This window comes from Dermacentor variabilis, chromosome 4, assembly GCF_050947875.1.
Source record: "Dermacentor variabilis isolate Ectoservices chromosome 4, ASM5094787v1, whole genome shotgun sequence".
Lineage (NCBI taxonomy): Eukaryota > Metazoa > Arthropoda > Arachnida > Ixodida > Ixodidae > Dermacentor > Dermacentor variabilis.
The window spans coordinates 149,166,049-149,193,212 of NC_134571.1; the positions used below are offsets into that span (position 1 = coordinate 149,166,049).

Genomic DNA, 27,164 nt, shown 5'->3' on the forward strand with positions numbered 1-27,164 from the left:
ATTTTTCCATTGCCTACTTCAGAGAAGCGAACGTGAAATTAGCGGCATAAGATGCTAGAACTCTCCCTACTGTCGGTGTGATGAACGTAAAAGTGCACCATCAGAAACAGTTCTTTTAATTGCCCCTGACCATTGGAAAATCAACGTGCTGGAATACCCACGTTTAATTGTATGAGATTGGCTTTCAAAATGAAGCTCAATTGGCCTGAATTCTTGTCTTTGAAAGCATCAGAAGAAGGCACTTCGAAGAAGGCACCCGAAACGTAGTCTAAGAAATTTCGCGATGTGTTCGATGCGTTTGACTCGGGTTTTCCGTCTCTAAATGGTTTTAAAGCAAGTATTGTTCTAAAGGACAAACTACGACCCGTGTTTAGCAAAGCCTGACCAGTGTGGTAAGTTCTGCGTGAGCAGGTTGAGCAACAATTGACGAAGCTAGAAAAAGCTGAAGTCATGTATAGGGCGAGGCACAGTGCTTGGACAACGCCCCTCGTGGTAGTTTTAAAAAAGAACACTATACAAGTTCGGCGTTGTGGTGACTATCGTGCGAGAGTAAATTCTACAATCAAAGTTCATTCTCACCCGTGGCCGTTGCCTGCAGGCATGCTTGCATTCCTGCAAGGGGGAGCGGTCATTTCGCATATCGACCTCTTAAAGACTTACTTGCAGCTAGAACTTATCACTCTCATCGCAATAACTCCTCACTGTCAACACGCACACGGGCATCTTTAGGTTTGAATATTTGCCTTATAGCATAGCATGCGCATCCGCTATGTACGAGGCAGTCGTGGACCTAATACTGCACAATATGCCGACAACTGCCTCCAACCCCGATGACGTGGTCATCACTTGGAATAATTACATTTAGTATTGCGATGGAGTACAGCGGGTGCTGCAATGCCTAAGAAAAGACGGGAATGGGGATGAAGACTGAAAAAAAATATAGCTTCTTTCATCAGCGTATAAAATACTTGAGCCGTGAGATCGACAAGAAGGGTAAGTATACCACAGCCGAAAAAATGGAAGTAATTAAATATGCACAATGGCGAACTAACGCAACCTGCTAAAATACTTTTAGGGGTTGATTGTCTTCTATGGAATTTTTTTGCTAAATTTCAGCACAGTGCTCGAACCACTGAAGTACTTGCGATGAGAATAAACTAAACGGAAGTGGTAACGTGACTGTGTCGAGGCATCCCGCAGATACATAGAAATTTTAACCAATAAGAGGGTTCTGCTGCTTTCTGACATCAAAACAGAAAAACGGTTACTTGTGGTGTCTCTGAGTGTGGTTTGGATGCTTTGTTACTGCACTTTGCTAACGGTGATCAAAATGCTGTAGCTTTTGCTTCACAGTCCTCGTCGGCATTTGAGAGAAACTAAGCACAAATTGAAAAAGAAGTACTAAGTATCATGTTTATCGTAAAAACGTTTCTCAAGTATCTGTATGGCTGATTCTTTGGTGCAGTGATTGATAAATAGCCATTAAAAAATTTTGTTTTATCCTAAACAGCAGGGCAGTGGTGTGCCTACTGCAACAGTGCACCGCTGGTCAGCAATTTTTGTGATTTATTGCTACAAATTAGGCATAAATCAGGCTCAATGATTAGCTCTTCAGACGCATTGTCTCGCTTGCCGCGGCCAGACATGGACAACGAGAACCGCTATGAAGAAAGTTTTATAATCTCGGCACCTAATGAGTCGCGCTTGGTTTCAAAGGATGTTAGCTGTAAAAAGAGAAGTGACAAAGCGCTACATGCTGTGCGGGGCATGACATCACATGGTTGAGCCAATGCAATCCCCGAGTAGCTGAAACCATTCTCGGTGCGTTGTATGGACCAATGGAGTTGTTGTGCCAGTGTCGTTGCAAGGGTCTGTCTTGCAGGTGCTGCATGAACAACAAATTTGTACAATGAAAGCTCTAGCGAGCTAAACGGGATGGCGGCCGTGCATGGACGAGGCCAACAAAGAAACAGTACAAAAACTTCAAGTATTCCAGACTATCTCTGCTTTAGCACAAGCAGCAACTTTGTCACTATGGCCAGTGTGTCAAAATGTTTGGGAGAGAGTGCATTTAAATTTCGCGGGAGAGAAAGGGAAAACCATTTTGCAGCCATAGATGCACGGGCTGAAAATTAAAATCGTGAATGGAACAACCGCCATGAAGACGCTGGAAGCCACGCATTCTTTGCTTGCATCGTATAGTTTTCCTTACAAGGTAGTGACAGCAGGCCGCAGTGGCGAGCAGTCCGTTTTAAAGATTTCCTTCATGCAAATGGAGTCAAGCACACGCTGACACCGCCATACCTTCCGAAATCAAACAAGGCTGCGAAGCGCGAACTTCAAGCAACTATAGAAAGTACTGCTCAAGCAGCTGCTAGAAGGTACAGAGAAGGGCTTTACAAGGCCACTGCGAAAGAGATTAAATAACTTTGTATTTTGCTACCTTACAACGACCCACACATTCACTGGTTAAACGCCTGATAAGTTGTCTGTTCGGAGGAAATTGTGGGTCCTCTTGTCATTACTGCGTATATACGTGAAATATGCATTGGGTGTTAAAACTACGAAAATAAAGGACTGTGAGTATTACCGCAGAGGCCAGTCGGAAATCTTTGGTGTTAGTAATCGTGTGGCGGTGCTCTAAGTGCGTGGACATGTGACCTGGTGGCCTGGAAAAGTTGTGCTTTTGAAGTCGTCGCCGAGGTACTACACGTGCGAAACGAAGTGCGCTTTGTGCACGTAGACCACCTGCCACCCTCAGACATGGTCCGTCTTTAGTACTCAAACCATGAAGTAGAACTAGCACATGCATCTGACATCGTTGTTACTAGAGATTCACAACTCAAGCCATCGCCGTCGGCACAGCTCCACAACAATGGCCCAGCAAGCGAACTGCCAGTTCCTTTAAGGAGGAGCAGAAGTCTGCGGTGGCATCCAAATTGAGTTTAGAATTTTGTGCGCAGGGAGTGTTGTCACTTCATCGCACAATAAGGAGCTTCGAATTTATAAGTCCTGTCTTTGACACTGTTGAACGCACATTGCGCGAGTAGATTCTTCGTGTGTTTATATGCTCGCCGTGTGTGCTACGTGTTGTTGTTGGTTTGAGGCAGCCAGCGTGGTTCTCGATAATAAAGTAGTCAAAGAAGTCTTGCAATGGCGGATGGATGCAACAATAGACGAACAAATTTGATGATCAAATGACCACGATAAGAAGAGAAGGCGAGGTGCTCTGTTGTTTGTTCAGCCCAATTGTATAATGCAAGCAGTTATTAAAGTGCAGGAGAGCACAGGGGATTACTTGATGTTTTGATCGGAGTGTACAAACTAGACGGTAATGAGAAATCTAAGTGGATGAAAAAACAGCATACCGCCGGTGGGAGCCGAGCACCTATCTTCCGCAGTTTGCGTGCAATACTCAGTGAATTCGACTGTTATCCCATCCACTTTCGTCGGTATTAGTGCATATGTAGTAAACCATCCCCTAGGAGCAATAACACGAGCAGCTTATACTCACAGGGGCAGGTGCTTTCCTTAGCTTCATTGTCTGTTGGCATAATGCGGTAAAGACGAAAATTGTTTTTTTTTTGCAATGCACAAGAAAAGAGCTGCATTTATTGATGACCTAGTGTTCACGTTTTTCTCCACCAGGTGGAAACCATCGGCGACGCGTACATGGTGGTATCCGGTGCTCCTGAGCCGGAGCCGAACCATTCGGAGAGGATTTGCGATATGGGACTTGCCATGGTGAAAGTGATAGGCGACCTTAAGGATCCCTCTACAGGAAAGAGCCTCAAGATACGCGTTGGTACGTAAAAATTTCGTGCATCGTTTATCATCGGCTGCTATTCAAAGGAGGCAGCACGGTTGCCTCCTGCTGGTGCTTGGATATGAATCGTCATCATCACTGTAATCATTATTCTAGGCAAAGCACTGTCATCAGCTTTGTGCAAAGGATTTCCACTTGCCTCTTACTAGCCTGAGCCGACGAGCATTATGTGTGGCATGGTTATATGAAAAGCTTGAGCGAGTCTCTAGTACGCAATTAAGAATTGACAGGTCAGCTTTATTTGTTGCTCCTTGCGATGGGGGGGATGGCAGCAGAGGTTACAGCTTCAAGGCCGCCATGTTTTCCTCGCACACGTGTTTCCTGAGTGTGCTTATGGGATTAACGAATACACTCAGGATCGTTATTGCTTACCCCCCAAAAAAATTCATTGGCAGACATACGAGCGACCAACTTGCGACAAGCAGTGCGGATATTTCGGGCGGAGCGCACACAATTGTACACATCCAGATAGCTCCAGAAAATACAAAGCGAAAAAAAGAGGGCGACAAGCATTTTATGGTACGAAATGGAAAGAGGTCGACCTCAGGTACATTCCTCTAACCAGCTACTCCGCGCTGGCGGAAGACGGAACAAAAAAGGAAAGAAAGAGGCCCGTGATGAGTCACGAGGACGAGAGAAGGAGCGTGTAAAACATTTGACAAACAATTTGGTTTACTCACAGTGCAGGTCCGTACTTTTAAAAAATTCAAGTAAGGCGTGGATGGCCTTTAAACTCGACTTTACGTCTGGCCCGGGGAATAAATAATGTCCACCGACAGCTGCAGGCTCTCGAGGTGCGTAAGGTGCTTGCTCAACTTTTGTCACTCTTCCACGTCTTAGGGCAGTCACGGAGCCCATGGCGTATAGTCTCGTTGACAAAGCATAGCTCAGAGTCTGGAGGCTCGATGCGGAGCTTGAGGTGCACGCACCCGCGTGTAAACAGCACCCCCAGCTTAAGTCCGCGCAGGTGACTAGCACAGCTGCGTTGAGTTTTAGGTGGTAGCCTACATTCCATAGTAGGGTACAATCTTCGGAGTCGGCTGTGGCGATTATCCAGATTGTCCCAGTGCTTTGTTGTCGTTTTTCCGGTGACACTTGAGGCAAGGAAGTTGGCGTCCTCTCTTGAAAAAGAATTGCAAGCAGTGGCTGTGGTTCTTCGAATGCCCTATTTGATTTGGCATCGGTCAGCTCGTTGCGGTGTGCACCACAATGGCTGGGAACCCATTGAAATGTAATGTGGCGATGGTTCTCTTCCGCAAGAATGATAGCACGGCAGTTTGAAGAGCCAACGCGCTGTCAGGGCTTTTTTTCATTACAACTTAAGTAGCTAGAGAATCGATTTTGCGTCACTGAAGGCTGTCCATACTAAAGGAGGCCGTCGCGAAATATAGCGCACAACTGCCTCTCTGATTGCCACTGGTTCCGTGAATGTTGGTGTAGCCTGGTTACCCAGACGAAACCGGCAAATGACTTGATGCACAAGCACGACAAAAGCCACACCTGACGCACATGATGAGCCGTCTGTATATAGATTCACCAACAAGCCATACTTCTTGACATGTATTCAAGTATATTTAAAGCGAAAACAAGAGACATGGCTGAAAAGGAAGGTCATACACAGGACAGGCGCTATTTTCAACTGACCTTTGAAAGTAGCGCCTGTCCTGTGTATGAAGTTCCTTTTGTGCCGTGTCTCTTATTTGCGCTTTAAATATATCTCTCAAGTATGCACCAACTAGGCCCACAGAAAGTTCAGATGGCTGAGACACACGGTAGGGTTTCGCGACTTCTTAGAAATTCTGGAAATTGAGAGACATTTTATTGGCTAATAATGGCTCCCAACATCCGGCCGTGGGTCGAGAAGTGTCAGTACGAGGTGGCGTGGGTGATGGCACAGCAGCCGCAGGAATACTCTAAGAAGTTGACATCATAGAAAGAGAGGCTTAGGGGTGACGCGAGCTTCTTCAATTGTAGCATAAGTTGATGTGCAACGTGGAACCTCTGGACATCTCGGCGTTCCTGCTTGGACATGTTAAAGCGTACGCCCACAGAACGGGCTCACATTGATAAAACTGGCAGGCTACACTGAATGCAGCTGAGGTAGAGCGCCTGGTAAAGCCGGAGTCGCGAAGGCACAGATGGGCACCACTTCATACCAGAAGCGAAAAACTTGCACCGCGCAAGAACAGCAGGTGAAAAAAAATGTAGAAATGTCGAGTAAAAGACGGGCATCAAAAGATGAGCGCACCCTGCATGGCACACCGCTTCCGCGTTTCAAGCACAGAAGTCTGCGCGACGAAACACGCCAGCGCTGCGTATTGGTATCTAAGTATTAACGCAATTTAGCGATACGTGATTGTCCAGCTCTCGATCTGCACACTTGTCGGGAGCAGCCTTTCTCAGGCGCCCTCAAGGGTGTGCCTCCACTTCCGGGCTTTATCGTTCTATCCGAAGTCGAATGCGAACAGTGCAAATGCAGCGCATTCTTTCACCTGCACTTTCGTTCAATCGAATACGTTAAAATACAACAAATAAAGTAACAAACATTTAAAATATGCTTTTTTTAATGCTACACATTTCTGATGACAAGCGAATATCGAGCGAGTTATTAAATTTTACACTTTTTGCCGCGAGTGGAGACAGTGAGGCGAAAGCTTAAATGGATACATTCTAGAGGGTCGCACGCACGAGGGAGTTCATACTTTGAGCCTTCGCCAGGGGAACTGCAGTGATATTCTCGTTAAAGTCAGTGATGACAACGATCTTACCATTCCTTGTACATAACGGCAATGTAAACGCAGCGCCACGGAATGACTGTTCACCGCAGGTGAGGCTATTAAGGCCGCCGCTTTACCAACTCAAACCGACACTATAGACATGGAAACGGGAGTAACAGCTGTCGCTGCCGAAGGGCGGTACGGTATACTATTTATGGAGAAAGGAAAAAGAACGGATCATCGTGCAGCGCGATTGAAGGCAAATCTATTGGTCAAACACGTGATCACTCGTCAAAGTGCGCGGTTGCTTTTAGTGTTCTCGCTCTGCAGGCAGAGCCATGGCAGGGCAGCTGGACAAGCGCGCACCGAAGAAAAACTACTGCCTATTGGGCTGCTATTAGGAACCAAATTTTTCAGCAAATCTCGATTCTTTGTCCGTGATATCGACGCAAGACGTCATGTGTTGAGCCATCACTGAGTGAATGTATGGGCTTTACGGAGCATTCGCTTGCCAAGACTGGATGCGTGACATAATGCTCTCTTTTAAATTTTCCCTCCCTCCATGATTTTAGGGTCCATAGTGATGCAGCACAGTAAAGATGTACCCCTTCATCTGCGTGCGCGAAGCCTCCGATATGCATTGTGAAGAAGACCGTGGTGTCCAGTGACGCAATTCTTCGCTTATCATCGCCTGACCAGTGAAGGTGCTTCTGTGCGCATATACGCAGTATTTTAGTGTATTGTGCAATCCAAGGTGCTTACCGATTGCCCCTGGTGGAGCTAGCAGCAATCGTAGATAGGTATCGTTACGACACTGCAGCAATCGGATTTTGGCAGCTGAGGGCGTGTAGTTATGAAATGAGACTTCTAGCGGAGGAAGGTGTTGCAACTGCTCACTGCGCGGTGCTGGGGATGAAGAAATGCTACCGCACTGGTTCTAGAAAAGCGAGCGATTCTCGACGCTGACCGTGTTCGTGGCATTGCGGCTCCGATACATCACCGACGACAGAGCAGCCATCTCAAACAACAGCTGCGACACGTTGTCGTTGGAGAACACCACGCGCTCCTCAACAACGTTGTCCAACAAAGCACGTCGAGGCCTTGCAAGCAGCTACAATGACGTGCTGATAATTATTTGCTATGCGTTAGTTGCCACACTGCAGACAAGGACATCTTGTTGTGGAGCCCTCAAAGCCGGGAGAAGATGTAGCATAAGCCAGCGACAGTCGACGCTTTGTTTTTAGTATTGGTGGTGAGTATATCACCGATGATAGTGCGTTGTGCATGTTTTATTTCGGCAGTCAAAATATGGCTCTCTGCTCAGTAGCGTGTCGCTGTTGCCGAAAAATATGTTGGGCGTGGCCTATCCGTGGTGAATGCGCGCACAAGAGTTACATGCCTCGCGCGGGGCGTGACCTATTGTTTTGATTGACAGGCGATTTCGTGTCCAACTCGTACAGCGCGAAGCCTCCCCATTCAAGTTGAACTCGAGAACACGGTGGCGGCAGCAGCAGCTTGGGTCATCGCATCCAGCGGCAGCAAGCGTCAATATGGCTGTCTGGACCCGTTCACTTGCATGACTTACGTAGAATTTCAGCGTCATTTTCGCCCTTCCAAAACGTCAGTGCGCTAGCTGTGTGACTAATTAGGCGAAGACCTTCGTATGCGGAGTTGCCATGGCTTGCGAATTGCGCTTTCCGAGCACAGATTGGTGTGAGTGGGCTACGGAGGAAGCGTTAGTGCAATCACTACGGCTCGCTCCGGCTTTAAGCACTGTGCGTCCACCGCGCTCGAGTGCTACACCAGGTCCGGCAGAGTCATCAGATTACTGGGGCACCTGCGAGGACCAGGTGTTCAAACTAGGCTAAACAATCTGGGCATGCGGAGGCGAAATGGTGACATTATATAGGAAGACTCAGAATGAATGCCGGGCTGCCTTCGGGTGCAACAGGTGCTCAAAGCACTTGTAGTTACACGGTACCGCTTCACTGCACGTGCAGAGAGGCCAAGGAAGCTACGTTACCAGTATGGACCCCTTGGGGTGTCTGAATGTTTTCCTCTCCAGGCGGCAAGTGATTTGGCTCCTTTACAGCCTGAGCTAAAGCGTATACGTGTAGCCGTCGAAGGAGATGACCGGTCACTTGCTTGCTCTGTCGGAGCAGGCCATCACCGACGGGAGGAACTACACCAGTGTGGGGAACTACACCAGTTCGTGAGGGATGAGCTACTGACGCGACTTCCACTCGGTGGGCTCGGGAAGATAGTGCGAATTCAGGAGTGCCTTCTTCTCGGCAAGCGAAAATGCAATCGAGGCCGCCTCGTGATGGGCCACAACGTTCCGCTGAGCCGCCAAAATTACGGCGGTGTTGCAGATCGTGGACCATGGACTTCACAGGGGAACTGCGGCTTTATAAGGTCAACCGATGAGACGCGGCGAAGATAGGCCCAATTATAGCAGCCGATGTTCAACCGTGGACCATTATTAAATGGGATGAATGGGCCGCTGCGGTTGTTAGAAGCCATCGCTCTGCCCTAACCAGTATGAAGGCGCACCGCAAAGTAAAAGTAATTAAAGGGTCATTTTATGACCCTTTGCTCGTATGAGTCTTTTCCGGCATTTCTGCGGGCTTACATGGTAAGCGCGCGGCAAACCACTTCTGCGCTGGCTGACGCTCACTTCGGCTCGCAGCCGTACTTTAGCGCGAGCAACTAGCAATCTGTTCAAAGCCCACTGCTAAAAACAAGCGCAAAGCAATCTGTGCTCAGAAATGCGGCGGAAGCACGCAGCTAGCCGCTCTAATCAGGTAGTGAGCTAATCGAATCCAGAGGAAAGTGGAGGGGGAGCGGTCCCTAGAGGTATAACGCGCGTCGTAATAAATCTCGAATTAGTGTAATACACATTCAGTGTACATCTCGTAAACCTTAAAATGCTTATAAACCACATTAAAGTGACTAATACTATTGTTCAAAATGCATTTATTTTATAATTTGCTTGTGTCTGTAATGCACTCGGTGGAACGACAAATAGGTAAAAGAAGGCGCCGACCGTGCACCCAGGATATGATCACGCAAGTTTCAGTTTGCCGAGAACCCACTAGGCAACGCCCAAGCGATGATAGCCGCCCTTAGTGAATATAGATAAACCATGGAAGCTGGAGGCGTGCTGAGGTATAAACTGTCTTGGTACCATTAGTTTTTTCGTCTTGTGGAGTTGCCAGAGCTGGTGAAGATTCCTATAGTTTCACCAAACTCGGCGTATCCTGCATATATAGCACCCCAAGTCCAATCTTTTGCTTTAAATTGTCATAGGCATCGACCATGAAACACCACATTCAGTTTCAACAGCCAGGTATCTGTGGTGGGCCACATAGGGAATGACATTGCCATTGATAATAATCGAATATCGACACATAAGCTTCAGCGGGAAAGATATCGCAGTGCACTTCGCCTGTGACCTGTTGCAGTCCATGACACTTCAGGTACTGAGCCGCTAAGGAAACAGCTCGCTGCAATATTGCATCAATTTGCGGTCGTATGACTCTAGACGCCCACATGCATTGTCGTCGGCGTAGGGTACTGATGCGTTAATGCACCAAAACTAAGCAATACCGATGATGCTTCGAATACATCCTAAAGCAGTTTCCCATGGAAGAGCGCTCGAAAATTGACTTATATATGCAATGCATGTAAGATAAAAAGTTAAAAAATAGACATATGCGTGTTTGCTTTGACAAAATAGGTCAACATGAAGTATGTTCTGCTTTATGTTCCTTAAGGGAGCTGTGTTAACGAGGGCAGTTTCCGACATGGCCATCGGCCTTTCAGCCAAAATTGTGTGAAGCAGTTTACATTGTTCCTGCACTCTAAAACATTTTCGTGAATTCAGGCGTGGAGTGCGCAGTTGCGGACTTGACAAAACCAACAGAAAAAGAATTATGATTGTTAAGATGTTCTGCTTCTGTAAGTCTTTATTGAGACTCAGGGCTCAATAAATTTTTTAGAACTGAATTTTAAACAAACGAATTATTTCGTGCCTAATAGAGATAATTTAAAGACGCTTACAGCAATACTCTAGCTTCTCGTTACACTATGAAAATTTTGAAGTCGTAATGTAAACGGCGTGCTTCGGTGCAGCAGCTAGCGACATCTTAACGAAAGCTGGTGCTCATTGTTCACCGACCTCCTGGTACATAGCTATCTGATCTACAGGGTGCTTCGTGCAATTATAAAAAAATTTCTAAGGTAGCTACATTGTGAGCGAATTCGCTAAGCCCAGAGACCGGGTGCTATTATGAAAGCTTATTTAATGCACCTATTTAGCTAAACGTGAAGGTCAGTTGCGCAAGGTATAATAGTTCTGTTTTACGTTGTATGATGGAGTTGGAAATGTTCTAGAACGTACTTAAAAAAGACATATAATTCCATATGCTAAGTCACCTTTTAGATTGTAGCTGTCGTTGTTGTTGAGTTTGAATAAATTTCAAAATACAATGTATACGAAATGCTGTCACACGTCTTCTTGTTCCTCTATTTTTGTTCGGTCAAGAGTGTTTTCGCAGAACGCTGCAAGGAAAAAGGGCTGATGTGTTTTCATGGGCTTTCCGCATGGAATTTCCCATACGAAGTACAACTCTGGAGACTTTCGGCTTACACAAAACGTGACTGAGCAAACTGTCTTGGTAGCGCCTAATGCTGTGGCCGGTCGCTTCGGTATAAAGTCTGTTTCACATGCTACGAATGGAGAACAAAAAAAAAAATTAGTGCAATCGCATGCGTCGCAATATGGTTTTTAGAGGGCCGATTCCACACGATTGCAGCTTCAACAATGTGGCTGATGCGACGCCCAGAGTTACTTTCCGCCGGAATTTGTGTCATACGCCTCGTAATTATTTGAACGTAATTAAAAAGCCTGTGCGTTGTGATAGTATTGACCTGTCTCTAAAGGGACAAATAATGTGCGTGTTTTTGAATTCAAAAACTATTCGAAGTTTAAAATACATTTCCTAGTGGGCAACAGCGGTTCCCGAAGTTCAGTGGGACGAGATATAGCGGATGAAAGCAGCTGTTCGCAGCTGGTCGTTGAGCGCTGTCTGCTGTCTCGTGTGGCTTCTATGTCCGTGTCCTTCTGCCTGCATTACAATAAATTATCTGAGCGCCTAACAACGAGCCCATACAGTTATACTCATTGCATACGCAGTATTTGGATTCAGCGCAGTTGTCGTGTCAGCGCAGAGAGACACTTGCGCTACCCGTGCGCAGTGCAAGCTTCCGAGGAAATAATTCAATTCAGTCTTTATTTTCTCTTAGACAGAGAAGGAGATAGGACTAAAAGCTCGCAAGCTTGACAGCGGTCCTGCCCCTTTATCAACTAGGTAGTACAGTACACAGGCAGAGATTTTCATTTTTTCAAATAAACACAGATACAAGATAACAAAAACACTTTGTAAAACGCAGCGCAAAGGTCATATGCATGACCTTTGCATATATTTTGTATATATACAATTTTCACAATATATGCACACTATTTTTAAGCGGGGCTCAAAACCTGAGACTAGCAAAAAAGTAGGCAACTGTAACATATGTTATAATCCCTTCACTACAAAACAAAGCAAGCATCCCAATCTGTTGAAGTGACCGTATTACCAATATTATACCAGAGTTAGAGCATGCGAATAGGAGTCGATGCAAACTAGATTAACCGAACAAAATAGATAAGTGTAAGGGAACCTACAGGTATACTCTAATCTGGGATTTCAGAAAAAAAATTGCATTATCAAAATTTTTTGCTTTGATGAGCGTTTTTAAGTACAAGTACACACTAAACGCACTTGCCTACAGTGGGTTAGTGTCTGGCTGCAGCGTGTGCCAGAGTCTGTAGTTGCTACCTCGTGGTAACTACGAAGTTCCACGTTTGTTTCGCCTGTAGCGCATGGACACGCCTTCGTTATGATCATGCATGGCATTCATTACAGTGTCGGCCTGTGTACTTTCTTTTTTTGCGATAGATCACGGCCAACTCGGCTGAAGTGCGATTCCGTCTGCACATTAGTTTAGCATTCGTTTTCACCTTTTTGCTACCATAAGTTTGTAATGTCCCGATTATTGTACTTGCATTGATGTAAGCGTTCTTTAATATATATATGTTAGCGAACAGCATCGGCAAAAAATGTGGGGCAGATTTCACGAACTTGTTGGAACCGACGTGACGCGAAGCTTCCGGGCAATAGTCATACAAATTCTACAAAAGTAACTGCAATGTATACAATTGTCCGTATGTCCATACTATACAACACGGTCCCCAATAGAATGTTTACTTATACAGCAGACAGGTCACAACTCTAGTATCATGCAATGTATACATAGTTCGGTGAATTCAAGAGTCAGCTCACTATGACAAAACCATGAGGCTGACTTAGTGGGAGCCTGGTTAGGATACGTGTCGGAGCAAGCTCGGCTGAGCGAAAGTTTGGGGATATTTCATACATGTGCCTTAAATCACACCACGGAATAAATCAGTAAACAGCTGCAGCTAATAACCTATCACAAAGAAGATTCGGATGCATAAATGTTATGCTGTCATTGTGTACCCTACAAGTTGATTGATACTTCTAATATAGGGGCAGTAATGACAGGATATGGCTATACGACTTTTTGAAGTAATTCATATAGTGGCAAACTTATAGAGAACGTTGCTTCTTTCTTGTACGGCATGGCTTATGTCTCGTGCTATGTTTGCACACTTCATTAGCTGTGGACGTGCAAGAACCGTCCGCACGTAAAATGATGCATTGATTTGCAGGAATGATTGCGACTAGCTGACTTCTCTGCCCGATTCTGAGTTGCTTTTGTTTAATGTTTTATCTACTGTTAATAAATAGAATTCCACATTGTCGCATGTGTTTTACATGTTGCACAGAGAGAGAAGCAAGGAAAGGCAGGAATATTTACGGCAAGGTAGTTTCTCAGACTACTCCTGTGATAGGTTATAACCCCATGAACAAAAGGCAAATGCATTGGAGTAAGGGCCATATACAGTTATCTTTTACAGTGACGGTTGACACAGGTGCAGTGAGGACACAAAGTCGGCAACATGGTGAAGGTTTATTGGTGGCTGTTGAGGCAAAAAAATGAAACTTAAAATGCGAGATAAAACATTAAGTGATGCTTATGGTGTATTACCGCTTCAAAAACAAACTTACGATGCTGTTCATTCCTAGTTGAAGCATTAAATATGCTACTGCAGAACATTCATAATCATGTAGAGTTTGCACGTTTGCTTTGCCAGCTTAATAAGCAATCGCTTCCGCAGCGGAAGGAACAGAACCGTGGAATGAGACGCTTAATTCACCGGAAGAAATACGCGTAAAAGCTAACACAAATACAATGCTGCGTAATGGTTACGCATATCGAGCGACGTTGAAACGTCGGATACTATGCTGTCATGTCATATCGCCTCGACACAGCGTTTGAGCGTAGGTGCCTATACTTTAAAGAGCTGCGTCCGTAAAACAACACCATGCTGCAACATTATCGTTTTCGTGTACAGCGAGTTTGCGCGCACACACCAGAAAATTGGGACAAGATCCGAAGGCCATGTTTTCTTGTGAGTGACATCTTGTAGTATTACCAAGCAGTGCGTGAAAAACACCGAAAGGGAAGGAAAAGTACGTACTATCAGCACTTGAAACGAACGCGCAAAAAAAAAACAACAATGACAGCATGTTACACATCTGTAGCACGTGAGGGCGAAAGCCTGCTGCACGCTTCGTAATGTGCCGTCTCGCATCGTCGCGCCCCTGCTTTCGCAGTTGGCTTCGTCGACTCATTTTCGACGGTTAGCTGCGGCTTCGCGTTCTCATATAGGGATGCCAGACTCGCACCAGCGAGCTTTCTATTCGACTTTACGTTGCACCCTCTTAGCAGGGGATTGAAACATACGCTTTTGTATGTTTTATGGGTGATTTCAATGCATATTTGCATTGTTCGCTGCACTTACTTTGGTGAGCGCTGTAGCCTCAGTCTTATGGGCGTATGGGCCATTGTACGTTTTGTTTCCTTACGGTGGTACGAGCAGTTAAGAAGGTCACATATTTTTTAGTACAGCACTAGACGCAGGCTACAAGCACTTTGATGAGTGCTTGCAGCCTCTGAGTTCTGAGAAAGATCAATCATTGCATTTTTCGCTTGCTTAGGAGGGAATCAGTCATTGCAGCTGTTGATAGTTCTGTACCATTGGACCGGACCGCCCTTTTTAATGCGGGAGCGTTAAGGAGCTCGTGTAAGCATTCGCTTGATTAGGAACGTAGCGCTTGAACGAACCAAGAGGAAACACTGAAACAAATTTGACGTACGAGATTTTATCTGACTTGTTCGCGTTTCGGCCCTGATGATACGTAAGTGCCATTTGGGCCTTACACAGCTCCTCTCAATGAGTTGCGCTGTTTAGGGCTTGTTGAGCGACAGATTGTTGTAGTCACATAGGAGGTTGTGACCAAGTACTGCACCAGTGTGGCCAATACTGGCTCTGGTGAGGGAGTGCGTTACCGGTTCGGGTCACCGGGATCAGGCCGCAGTCCAGGCCTGTTTCATGCAATTTTGTCAACACGCGGATTTCTTTTTAATCCGGTGGAAAACTGCGCGGCACCGGGATTCGAACTATGGCCCTCTTGCACGCGAGGCGGATGCTCTACCTCTACGCCACCACTGCACCTGCATCTCCCTGACCTGGAGGGCAAAGCAGGAAAGTGGGTCTAAAAATTAATTTGCAGAAAACTAAAGTAATGTTTAACAGTCTCGGAAGAGAACAGCAGTTTACAATAGATAGCGAGACACTGGAAGTAGTAAGGGAATACATCTACTTAGGGCAGGTAGTGACCGCGGATCCGGATCATGACACTGAAGTAATCAGAAGAATAAGAATGGGCTGGGGTGCATTTGGAAGGCATTCTCAAATCATGAACAGCAGGTTGCCATTATCCCTCAAGAGAAAAGTGTATAATAGCTCTGTCTTACCAGTACTGACCTACGGGGCAGAAACCTGGAGGATTTTACTTAAATTGAGGACGACGCAACAAGCTAGGGAAATAAGAATGATGGGTGTAACGCTGAGGGATAAGAAAAGAGCAGATTGCGTGAGGGAACAAACGCGAGTTCATCATCATCATCATCATCATCATCATCATCATCATCATCATCATCATCATCAGCCTGGTTACGCCCACTGCAGGGCAAAGGCCTCTCCCATACTTCTCCAAGAACCCCGGTCATGCACTAATTGTGGCCATGCCGTCCCTGCAAACTTCTTAATCTCATCCGCCCAGCTAACTTTCTGCCGCCCCCTGCTACGCTTCCCTTCCCTTGGGATCCAGTCCGTAACCCTTAATGACCAGCGGTTATCTTCCCTCCTCATTACATGTCCTGCCCATGCCCATTTCTTTTTCTTGATTTCAACTAAGATGTCATTAACTCGCGTTTGTTCCCTCACCCAATCTGCTCTTTTCTTATCCCTTAACGTTACACCTATCATTCTTCTTTCTATAGCTCGTTGTGTCGTCCTCAATTTGAGTAGAACCCTTTTAGTAAGCCTCCAGGTTTCTGCCCCGTAGGTGAGTACTGGTAAGACACAGCTATTATATACTTTTCTCTTGAGGGATAATGGCAACCTGCTGTTCATGATTTGGGAATGCCTGCCAAACGCACCCCAGCCCATTCTTATTCTTCTGATTATTTCCGTCTCATGATCCGGATCCGCCGTCACTACCTGCCCTAAGTAGATGTATTCCCTTACGACTTCCAGTGCCTCGCTGCCTATTGTAAATTGCTGTTCTCTCCCGAGACTGTTAAGCATTACTTTAGTTTTCTGCAGGTTAATGTTTAGACCCACTCTTCTGCTTTGCCTCTCCAGGTCAGTGAGCATGCATTGCAATTGGTCCCCTGAGTTACTAAGCAAGGAAATATCATCAGCGAATCGCAAGTTACTAAGGTATTCTCCATTAACTTTTATCCCCCATTCTTCCCAATCCAGGTCTCTGAATACCTCCTGTAAACACGCTGTGAATAGCATTGGAGATATCGTATCTCCCTGCCTGACGCCTTTCTTTATTGGGATTTTGTTGCTTGCTTTATGGAGGACTACGGTGGCTGTGGAGCCGCTATAGATATCTTCCAGTATTTTTACATATGGCTCATCTACACCCTGATTCCGTAATGCCTCCATGACTGCTGAGGTTTCGACTGAATCAAACGCTTTCTCGTAATCAATGAAAGCTATATATAAGGGTTGGTTATATTCTGCCCATTTCTCTATCACTTGATTGATAGTGTGAATATGGTCTATTGTTGAGTAGCCTTTACGGAATCCTGCCTGGTCCTTTGGTTGACAGAAGTCTAAGGTGTTACTGATTCTATTTGCAATTACCTTAGTAGATACTTTGTAGGCAACGCGAGTTAATGACATCTTAGTTGAAATCAAGACAAAGAAATGGGGCATGGGCAGGACATGTAATGAGGAGGGAAGATAACCGATGGTCATTAAAGGTTACGGACTGGATTCCAAGGGAAGGGAAGCGTAGCAGGGGACGGCAGACAGTTAGGTGGGCGGATGAGATTAAGAAGTTTGCAGGGACGACATGGCCACAATTAGTACATGACCGGGGTAGTTGGAGGAGTACGGGAGAAGCCTTTGCCCTGCAGTGGGCGTACCCAGGCTGATGATGATGATGATGATGATGATGATGATGATGATGATCGACAGATGCCGTTTCCCAAAACGAACCGCGAAATAGCTTTCGCCGCTCTCGACCCAATATCTGCGAAAAATCGCAGTGATGGCTGCGATCGGTGCGACGTGTCACCAACCGGTTGGTCACCGTCGCATGGGCTGAAGGGGGGGGGGTTGGCTTGTCTCCTGATACTTCGGTTTTTGTCGCATGCAGTCGAGCTTCGGTGAGATTACAATAGCGTCGTATGGAACAGGCTTGTGCAGAGGCTATCGGTTTTGTTCTTCAGGAACGTTACACTTCGAGGGTCGCAGAAAAAGAAAAGAAAGGACAGAGTGCAGAGACGTTAAGCAGAAAAGCATCCAGCTGGCTACCTCGCGGCATCGAATATGAATGGTTCAGATTGAGCGTACCGGGTGTTTGTCGTGCACCGAGAGAACACTACCTATAAAAGGTCTTTATGCCTATGACTATAGTAATGACATGTAATGTCGAAGAGTCCTAAACTACAATCATCACCATATACTCAACCGTGGGGGCGATGATATGTGTTGCTGGTGTTTCTGTGCAGCAGCGCTGTTTCCTCGTTCGGTATTGGAGCTTTATCCTGTTAATCAACGCTGCTCTGTTTAGGCTTGTGCTAAGCTGGCGTACACTGTTCTCTACAGTCAGGCCAGAGAAGTCTACTGCAACACTTCGTGGGTTCATAACATATTCGCTGGCGATAGAGGCCGTGACCTGGAAAATGTTACTTTGTGGCACGTCTAAAATCCGGACACATATTTGTCGAATCTGGGAAAGCACTTTATTAGGTTCGGTTCCCTCTTCATACATGTGGACTGGAAAGCTAAGCGTGAATACGTTACACAAAGACACATGAAACAGACGAGGACAAGCGCTTGTCCTCATCTGTTGTATGTGTGCTAGTGTAATTTATTCGCGCTTATTGTTTCAGTCATCTTGGAAAGTAGTCTAGCCTATGATTGGAAAATAAAGGAACCTTGTGGAACAACACCTTGCTTCATTCGCTTCATTTTTCTGCCCCATATTGTAGCAAGACATCCTGATGACTTCTATTTGTAAAAAGAAATCGTCCATACAGCAAGAAATAGTTGCACTGAGTGTTTCGGCAACTGAATCACTGAAGAATTAGATCTAAACGTACAGATATGGTTCCAAGGGCTATCAGGATTTTCCTCTCCACGATGTTCCAGGTGTTGATCAGCGACGTTAAACAACATCAATAAATTACTCGACTACTTATTCAATCTGTTCATCTGCTGATTTCAATGCCGCAAAAGTACACGGAAGTTTGCATTGTTTTTTTTTCATGGCTTCTGCTGAAACAAACGCAATATAGCGTTCGTAAGCCTATATTTTTTGTATATTTCGCCTGGTGCCACTCTTGTACCTAAGTCGGCGTTTAAATTTCAGTTTAGTTCCTGTTGAGTGTTGTCACTGTTAGTTGAGAATTCACTAAACTTCCACTGAACGTTGTGAATGAAACTAGTAAGAGTTGGGTGGTCGGGACTAAACTTTTAAAAAAACTTTTGCAGGTATCCATTCTGGTGCTGTGGTGGCCGGTGTTGTAGGCCTGAAAATGCCGCGGTACTGCCTGTTCGGCGATTCCGTCAATACAGCATCGCGAATGGAAAGCACTAGTGAGGTAATTTTTTAACCACTTGGACTGCTTATTTTGTCGAATCCAGCTGCAGACCATCTGCTGCTTGGCAGTCTCGTCGGCGGTTGCACTTCATCTGGCTTGCGTATCGGCTGAAGCGTGCTCATGTGTACTAGGGAAATGTACCTGAACTTCATACACACACACAAAAAAAAACAGTTCTGGTAGATTGCAGGAATTTGCCAGACTACATTTACGGAACGTACTGTTTCGTCACGTTCGGACATAGCTAATAACTACTTCTTGTAATTGTAGTTAAATAGGCTCTAATCAGTGAAGCAAGTGCCGTGTTTTCTTGCAGCATTAAAGGCTACTTTCTGTGATATGTGTTTGTATTCACAAATTTAAAACGAAACATGATATCTCCTGTTCCATTGATGCTGAAGACTACTTATATACTTTGCAGGAATACAGTCGCTTTCAGTGAGCACGAAACTGGAACTTGACCGCTCTCTCAAGCTGCCACTCATACGCTCGCTTTACATGAAGTAGAACGCTTTCTCATTCAAAAATGTGTGTAGCAATTGGTGTAACGAAATTCTTTCAGTTCATTGGGACGCGCTTCAGCTATAATGAAATGAAGGCGAAATTTTTTCATGCAACTTTCTTTGCAATTTCATGGCGACTTTTGGCAATGAATATGCACGTTAACCATCATGCTGGGGAGTTTTACTACATGTACGTAAGAATTGTAAGATGGATACTTGAACTTGAATAGCGCGTAATACGTTTCATCTACACAGGCCTTACGGGTGCACATCAGTCAGAAGACGAAGGAACTGCTCAATGAATCAAAGTGGCTGATTCAGGAGCGCGGAACGGTAGACGTGAAGGTACGTGAAGGTGTCTTTCCAATATGCCTATTAGCTTACACAACTGATTATATAGGTGAAAATATTTCGTTAAGCGCCAACAGATTTTTCACAGAAGCATTTCAGACAGTAAAAGGAGAGCTAAACGTATCATTCTTCAATAAATTTAAAATGCTCACGACCAGAAAACCACAACGCGATATTGCTTACTTGCATGTTGTGTCCTCGCGTCATGGTCTCTTCGTAATGACGCTGGTCAACACGTCGACAACGCGCTAACAATGATCTTTAAACGTCACATCATAGATTTACTAATATTCCTAACATAAACCAAAAGAGAACATTGCAGATCTTCCCAAAATAGCATACTCCATGATTTTTTACAGTATGATAACTGTCCGAAACTGTTCATTAGAGGACAGTTGTAATGTTCTTGACATGTGCTTTACTGTAGTTGCTGTAGTGTAGCTTAGTAGTTTGTAAATGCCATTCTGCTTGTTAAACAAAGCATATGAACTGTAATAAAATTAATTGTGGCACTGTATTTCCAGACTTTTTTGTTGTAATTGAGATTGAATAGAGAGTGTCATTTGCTGTGCCTATGTGCGTTGTTTGCTTGGCATGTGGACTGTCTGCATGCTGCTTATTGGTGAACAATATCGAGCTAGTGAACTTTCTTTGAAACAACTTTAAACAAATCTTCATCACGAGAGCTTGTATAACTTGCTTGGATACTTTGGGCAAATAATCGCAAACTCGAAATTCAATGCACGTGGACATATGTAACCTAACATTGACTTTCGTACCTTTCTTTACACTACGGAAAATAGCTAAGGCTACGTGAGCTGCCCTAATTATAGTGGGTTTAGCATACAAGTATGACTTTGACAAATGTCAATAGACTTTTCCATGGAACAGCTTTGTTGAAATTTGATGGGACCCAAGAACAGGGAAAAATTAACATGAAGTGAAATTTTCTGATTAGGGTGTACTGCATCCATACGCATCTGGTCTTATGATCCCAATCACTCAGCTCTTCAGCAAAATGACTGTGAAAGATGGGGTTCATTCCTTGTTACGGCGGCCCTATTCCTATTGGGACATGATCTAAAATGTTTGTGAACTTTAGGTGAATGATAAAGCGTCACCTCATGGATAGAAATAATTCAGGACAATTTAATATGTTGACAGGTACAGTCGAAGTCTCTTGCTGGAGCGTTGAGTGTCATCATATTAAGTGGAGGTAATTTTTTAAGTGCAAATAGGAGAAGCTCCTATCCTATAGGCCTCTTTTTACTCCTGTAAATTATCACGGTAATATGTCTACTGAATAATGTGCCTTCCGAAAGAGAAATCACACAACATCTAAATTACTTATGACCTAGCTACGAAGCCCTTGCATCTTTGAAACTGCATCGCTAAAAAAGTTACTGGCGATTACGACATGCCGTAATTCGAAATTTGAGCGCAGCTCTACACGCGCTTGTATTACGCGATATAGTGAGGCAAAGAACTTGAGCGAGGCATGTATGTACGTACAGTTACAGAGAACTCTTTATTTTCGGCTACTGCACTTAGCTTGTGCTTCTGCTGTGCGTGCCTCTTGATTCTGACGCGAGATGAAGCCCTTCCGCTGCTTGCATCGCTCATTGTTCAGAAAGAACTGGTTACCATTATTTTCTATTCTAATTATATAACCACGTGGTAGTGAATATCGACAAATTGTTCAATCCGTGAGTTACAAATTGAACTCTTTATTGGGCGTACTAGTGCCCAACAAAATAAGTAACACTTCAGCACAACCACAGTGGCGACCAGAGTCGGCGGTCGTTTAAAATCTGACCTGCGGGTGAAGCGCGTCAGCTTTCATACATCACTCGTCGAAGGTTCCAGAGTAATCACGTGGCCTCCAGAAAGTAGTGCAGAATCTGCTTAGCGCATACATTAAAATTGCAATACTAATACGCCACCTAGTAGTCTCGTGCGGCGCTCTGCTTTCCTCCTCACCCTTTTACCATGATTTCCACCTACTCTTTCTGCCTCAAGCTTTCGCTGTAGTCTCCTCTTCCTCCACTTTCCTCCTCGCGTTTCATTCTTTCATCTCCCGCTTCGCACTGCGTTAGCTTTCACCATTCTTTGTGCTCGTTCGTTCGGTTACGTTGAGGAACGACGCCGAGGCATGCTGACGCTTAACGCAGGAACCGCTGCCTAAAAGCTGGCGTCCAAAAGGAATACTGTAATGTGCATGCAGTAGACATCCTTATTACTTCAAACACATTGACGAATAAGCTACTGGTTATCATAGAAACACAACTGTTAAGAATATGAGCCTCGTATAGAGGTAAGCGGTCAGCAACACTCTAGGATGTTAATTGCGGGATTCCCTCGGGCGGCGGGCCGTTTATTTGAGCTGAAGATTTCAGTTTATGCGGATATGCGTATAACATGCCCACGAAGTGGTTATATTCTGTGTTGTCTTGCCCTTTTCTATTTTATTTTTCCTTTATCCGTCCTACAAGAGTTTGACAAGCCGACTCACTCTAATACCTTTTTATACTGTTTTTCTTTGCTGTCCTTAATAGGGCAAAGGCTCGATGAAAACGTATTGGCTCCAGGGAAAGAAAGGCCAGGCCAACGTCAACCGGCGATACCCGGATGCTCCGACTGTCCTTTCGACGAAGCAGGAGTCAAAGCGTCGCAAGTCCTCGGTTGGGGCCCGCTCCGTGTATTCGCCCGTGACGTACGAGGAGATAGCGAAGCACTCGCCGTCCAATACGCCTCCACCCCATGGAGGAGGGAGCACAACGTTGACGAAGCCTACGGCTGGCGTGAGTCCCACCACACAAACCGGAGGCAATGCACCGGGCACTGCAGTCGTCAAGGATATCACGGGGACCACGGAGATGTCGAATGGCTCTTCACCCAAGCGTCGGACTATGAGCGTTGCTCCCACCACCACGCCGGTGAACGCTTCGCCCCGGGAGACCAATGGCCGGCCCACTCCTCGCAAAACTGCGTGGACCGAGCTTGAGCTGAAGGTTCCTACACAGCCCCTGTCTCCAGCATCGGTAGTTACCGTGCCGCCTCCGGCCATTCTGACCACCGTCGGGCTGCAGCCGCCATGCCAGCATTGCACACACTGTCACAACAATTACAATCAGCAGCAACAAAGGCTGGCTGATGCTTCGTCGGCCGATTCTAGGGGCGACAAGATGGGCTGTTGGGCATCGTCACCGCCTCATCGGGCTGGCGTCGGCGGTCATCTTGCTTCGAACGCAGGTGCCAGTGGCGGTGCGGGTTGTTCTATCTTGTGAGAAAAAACGCCTGGAGTGCCAAGGAGAACGAACTGGATTGGTAGTACTGCAGAAGTTCACAGAAAGAGAACTTACGGACACTTGAGCCGACTTGTTCAGCAGTGCTATTTATTGAATGGCGAAATGACGTTTGTCCGGACGATAATAGGAAGTGTTTTCGGCAGTACGGACCTGAACATCAGTCCTTGCATGTTATGAGACAGTGTAATTGCAGCCAGATGACCGCAACATGGTTGTCCCCCATGGAGAGCAAGATTGTCTCTCCACTTGAAGTGAGACCATTGAATCAGTCGGTAAGGGGTATGGCAGATGGGTACTCGCGGCCTGCAGAAAGCAGACGAAATTTTTTTGTGACTCACTTAGACCAGAATCGCCGGTCACATGAATGTATCAGGTAAGATAAAGCTCGATAGAAGTAATGCAACCGCTCTACATAAGTGAAAAAAGAAATATTCCAATGTGCATTTTGAGGCGATGCTTCTCGGTGACCTAGCGTCTATAGCTTCACGAAGACTTTCCTGAACCGTAAACGACGTATGACGAAAATCTAAGAAAACGCAACTGCAACAACAGCAACAACAAGAAATGATGCAAATCGTTGCGCCTGTTCTAGTTTTCATTTGACAGAATTCAGTGACGGTTGGATGGTGCTTAACAGTTACCCAGTCGAAATAGAACGATTAGATCGCGCATAATCTAGTATAGCGATCCCAGAGCAAAACTCTCCATGGACAGGTTCTGCCTAACTAAGGCATGATTCTTCCGTGCATCTTTACCTTGGGCTCCATAACGTGAAAGTGTTCCAATCTGTTTTATTCCAATATTTTAACGTCATGCTTACGTAACTACCGACACAATCACGGGGCGGTGACCCAAGGCGTTGATTGTAAAGCCCAATAAAATACTCTCCCCGTTTGTAGGAAGTCCCATTTGCTTCCTTTTAAAGCAAATAGCATTGTCTACCGTGCTAGGGTTTTCTGACGAGAGGTGGGGAGCACTTAGAAATCGAAAGGACTTCAGTGGGGACGGGCTAGTACAGTGGAAGTAAATAATAGATAAGGAAGCTCCTGATCGGTGCTTCCTGATCCTGTGTCAGCGTGATCGGCGAGCACCCATGTTCATTCATTCTGAAACGGGGCAGTCTCCGTCTAGTAAAGAAAATTCATTTTTCTTCGCCACAATGATTCATCTTTATGCATGAACGTCACATTTTCATGGTGTGCTTTGGTGGATATGCGGCATAATGTGACAGACACGCAAAGGGGGGCAGCCGGAAAGCTTTTGACTAATAGCGGAGAGCTGAAAGTGATAAAGGCGTAGAATCAGTTATATTTATTTTTCTTTTCTTTCAATTGTATTATGCATTATCACTATGTATACGTCATATCAGATGGGGAGCTTTCTCTGTGTTCGTTACATCGCTTGATGAACAAGCGAAGTGGAGGTGGGCGAAAGAATGTCTGAACGATCGTGGAGGGCTGATTCCTGAAATCTTATAGAAATAGTTTGGAATAGCTTTACGTTATAGCGCCCCTTCATTCGCCCCCACTTTTTTTCGACATGACAAGACTATGGTAGAGGAAAAAGCAGTTCGTTCTTGCGCTACGTATACTTTATGTTCGTGTCTGCGAACGAAGCGCGCATGGAATGAGGAGTAACTTAGCCTGAATACATTCGCACAAACACATTGCTTCAGTGGATGGTTTAGGTTGGCTTAACAAAAAAAAATATATCAGAACGAAATTTTACTTAACACAAGGTATTCTGTATATGTGTCGTGTTTCGCTACTCTTCATGTTGCGTAAGAGACAGTTACTGACACGCCCATAAAGTGCTCACTGAGCGCTGTCCCGTACCTACTGTTGGCTGTTTTATTAATGAATGGCTGCGTAACAAATTCTGGTAATTATTAGCGAGAGAGAGATGCGTGTTCGAAATTTTTTCTCCTGAATATGAGTGCTACTACAACTTAAATGATACTTCATTACTGTTTTACTTGGTAACCTTGAAGCGTTTTGGTAACTGAGCTGAAAGTACCAGGTTGCTTGTAGTTGCTGGTAGAACGTTTGTATAATACGAAGGATACTTGTTTGCAATGCCAAACATGGCCGGTCGAGGCAAATGACTCCTTCAAGTTATGTTGTCTGATGTGCTAGCATTTCTACAGTTTTCTTCTGGAAAGGAGTCGTTTCTTAGGGGACAGAAATTATTAGCAATTTTATGGTGTACATTGCGCGTGACCAGCTACATGTAAGTTGTGCCCCTTACACTATTACTGCTTTGTTGTGCTTGTAGATTACAGCTCTTCACTTGGGAATTGACACGCAGAGGCACTAAATGCGTTTGAATAAGCATGAAGCGTGTTGCTAAATGATTGCGCCCTGACAGGATAATCGGCCTGACAGCCCCATCACTACGAAACACGCGTGGCCGTCAGGCAAGTGTGCTTCGGATATTATGAGCCAGTGTGATATGATGATACAAGGAAGGCCTTATCAGTTAATAAGAGAAGATATTTTAGATCTAATGAAACTGGATGAGCTTCCATGGGCGGGAACATGCCCTGAATGGGACGGTTCCTCGTGTAATCGTTTTCGTGCCGGCAGGCGAATGCAAAGGTCTGTGATGCAATAGAACACGACGATAAACGTAGAGCCCCATGTGACACGCCTGCCTTAAACTGCTGAACGAGGCGAATAGGGATTACGCAAGAAGATATTAAATTTCCACCTATTCTTTGAGGCGTTTTAATGCGAGTGGCGCTAAAGCCATTCTCATGAGGCTGCTCGAAGAAACAACCACCGGGAGAGTGTGACAAGATGTATTTTCTTACGTGTTTACTCTCGAGATAGAAAGAAATCTGCATTGTTGTTTACAACACGGAGGATGCTACTGTTATTAGGCTGAAGGCCTTTGCATGTGCGCGTCCAAATAGAATTTATTAACGTTGTATTAGGATTATAGTTTTTAGATACTTCTGCGTCACGCTTCGCTGACACGTGAAAGCCCCACATGCGGGACTGAAGCTTAGCCTATCTATTTTACGCATTCTTAATGTTTGTAGAATGCGTAATCACAACCAACTGTAACGTTTCTGATTTATTGTTCGTTCTGGTTTTGACAAACTGACTTAACGTGGAAGTTTCCGCCTTTTCCTGCAGCACGGCCATGTGTGAAAACCTTGTTATGTATGTTCTTTTTCTTACCTTATACCGTATGAACTGAATTCAGAAATTTCTAAATAACCCGATTTACCGTAAAGGTAATTTTAACAAACCAGCCCTACATAAACAAGGTGATGTCAAGAAAAACATTTACCTGGTTGCGATCGTTACTGCTTTGTGTCCGTCATAAAATATACGCCAGCAAACACTAACATTGTTAAATGACGCCTAAGCCTTTTTCTTTAGCGTAAATGTCTCGAAGTTTCTTATATATTTGCGATTGTTTTGCAATTATGTGCAAAAAAATCTAATTTTCACCGTTTTGCATCTAAATCATAGAATATGTAGCCTGATTTAGTTCTACTCCGTGCATTTTTATTGTGATGAATGAACAGCTAGTAATGCCGCAGTCATCATAAATTGGAATTTGCGAAAGTCGTTATTTCCGACTTTTTCTACCATATTGCATTTTGACTGACTTACTGTGATTGTATACTGAAACATGGCTGAATTTTGTTTCACAGGGTTCTTTGTAATAGTTAGTTACCTTGATGCACGCTGTGGCATCAGGGCTACTATATCCTTGTAGGGTGTATGGCGCAGACGCTAATGCCTCTATGTGGCCTATCGTGTGTTGCTTCTGTAGCAGACATTGTCTTCGTGTTTAACCACACTGTTGTGGTTTGCAAAGCGCATTGTAAGAAGTGTCATGTTTCTTGCAAATAAAAAAATGAGCAAGCCAACTAGAGTAATACAGGACCTCTGCAGCAGTATATTTGTACTTTATTTACGTGGACGGAACAGCCAGCGGCGTTTCAAAGATCTTGCAATAACATTGTGGGAAGAAAGCTGCACCCCGTTTCGTGATTTCAAACTGTCCTTCTTCGGCTCCGCTGTCGCTCACCGCCACGTGACAACATCTGAGCAAAATC

The 27,164-nt window shown here is 45.1% G+C and overlaps 1 protein-coding gene across 1 annotated transcript in view; it reads left to right on the top strand.

The window, feature by feature from the left end:
- Positions 1 to 26,918, top strand: part of LOC142579895 (soluble guanylate cyclase 88E-like) — a 124,678-nt gene extending 97,760 nt beyond the window's left edge. The window contains exons 11-14 of the mRNA XM_075690567.1: positions 3,649 to 3,805; positions 18,818 to 18,927; positions 19,686 to 19,775; positions 22,337 to 26,918. Of these exons, the coding sequence (XP_075546682.1) occupies positions 3,649 to 3,805; positions 18,818 to 18,927; positions 19,686 to 19,775; positions 22,337 to 23,068 (1,089 nt within the window). The 3' untranslated portion in view covers positions 23,069 to 26,918. The remainder of the gene's footprint in view (positions 1 to 3,648; positions 3,806 to 18,817; positions 18,928 to 19,685; positions 19,776 to 22,336) is intronic.
- Positions 26,919 to 27,164: the final 246 nt, after the last annotated feature.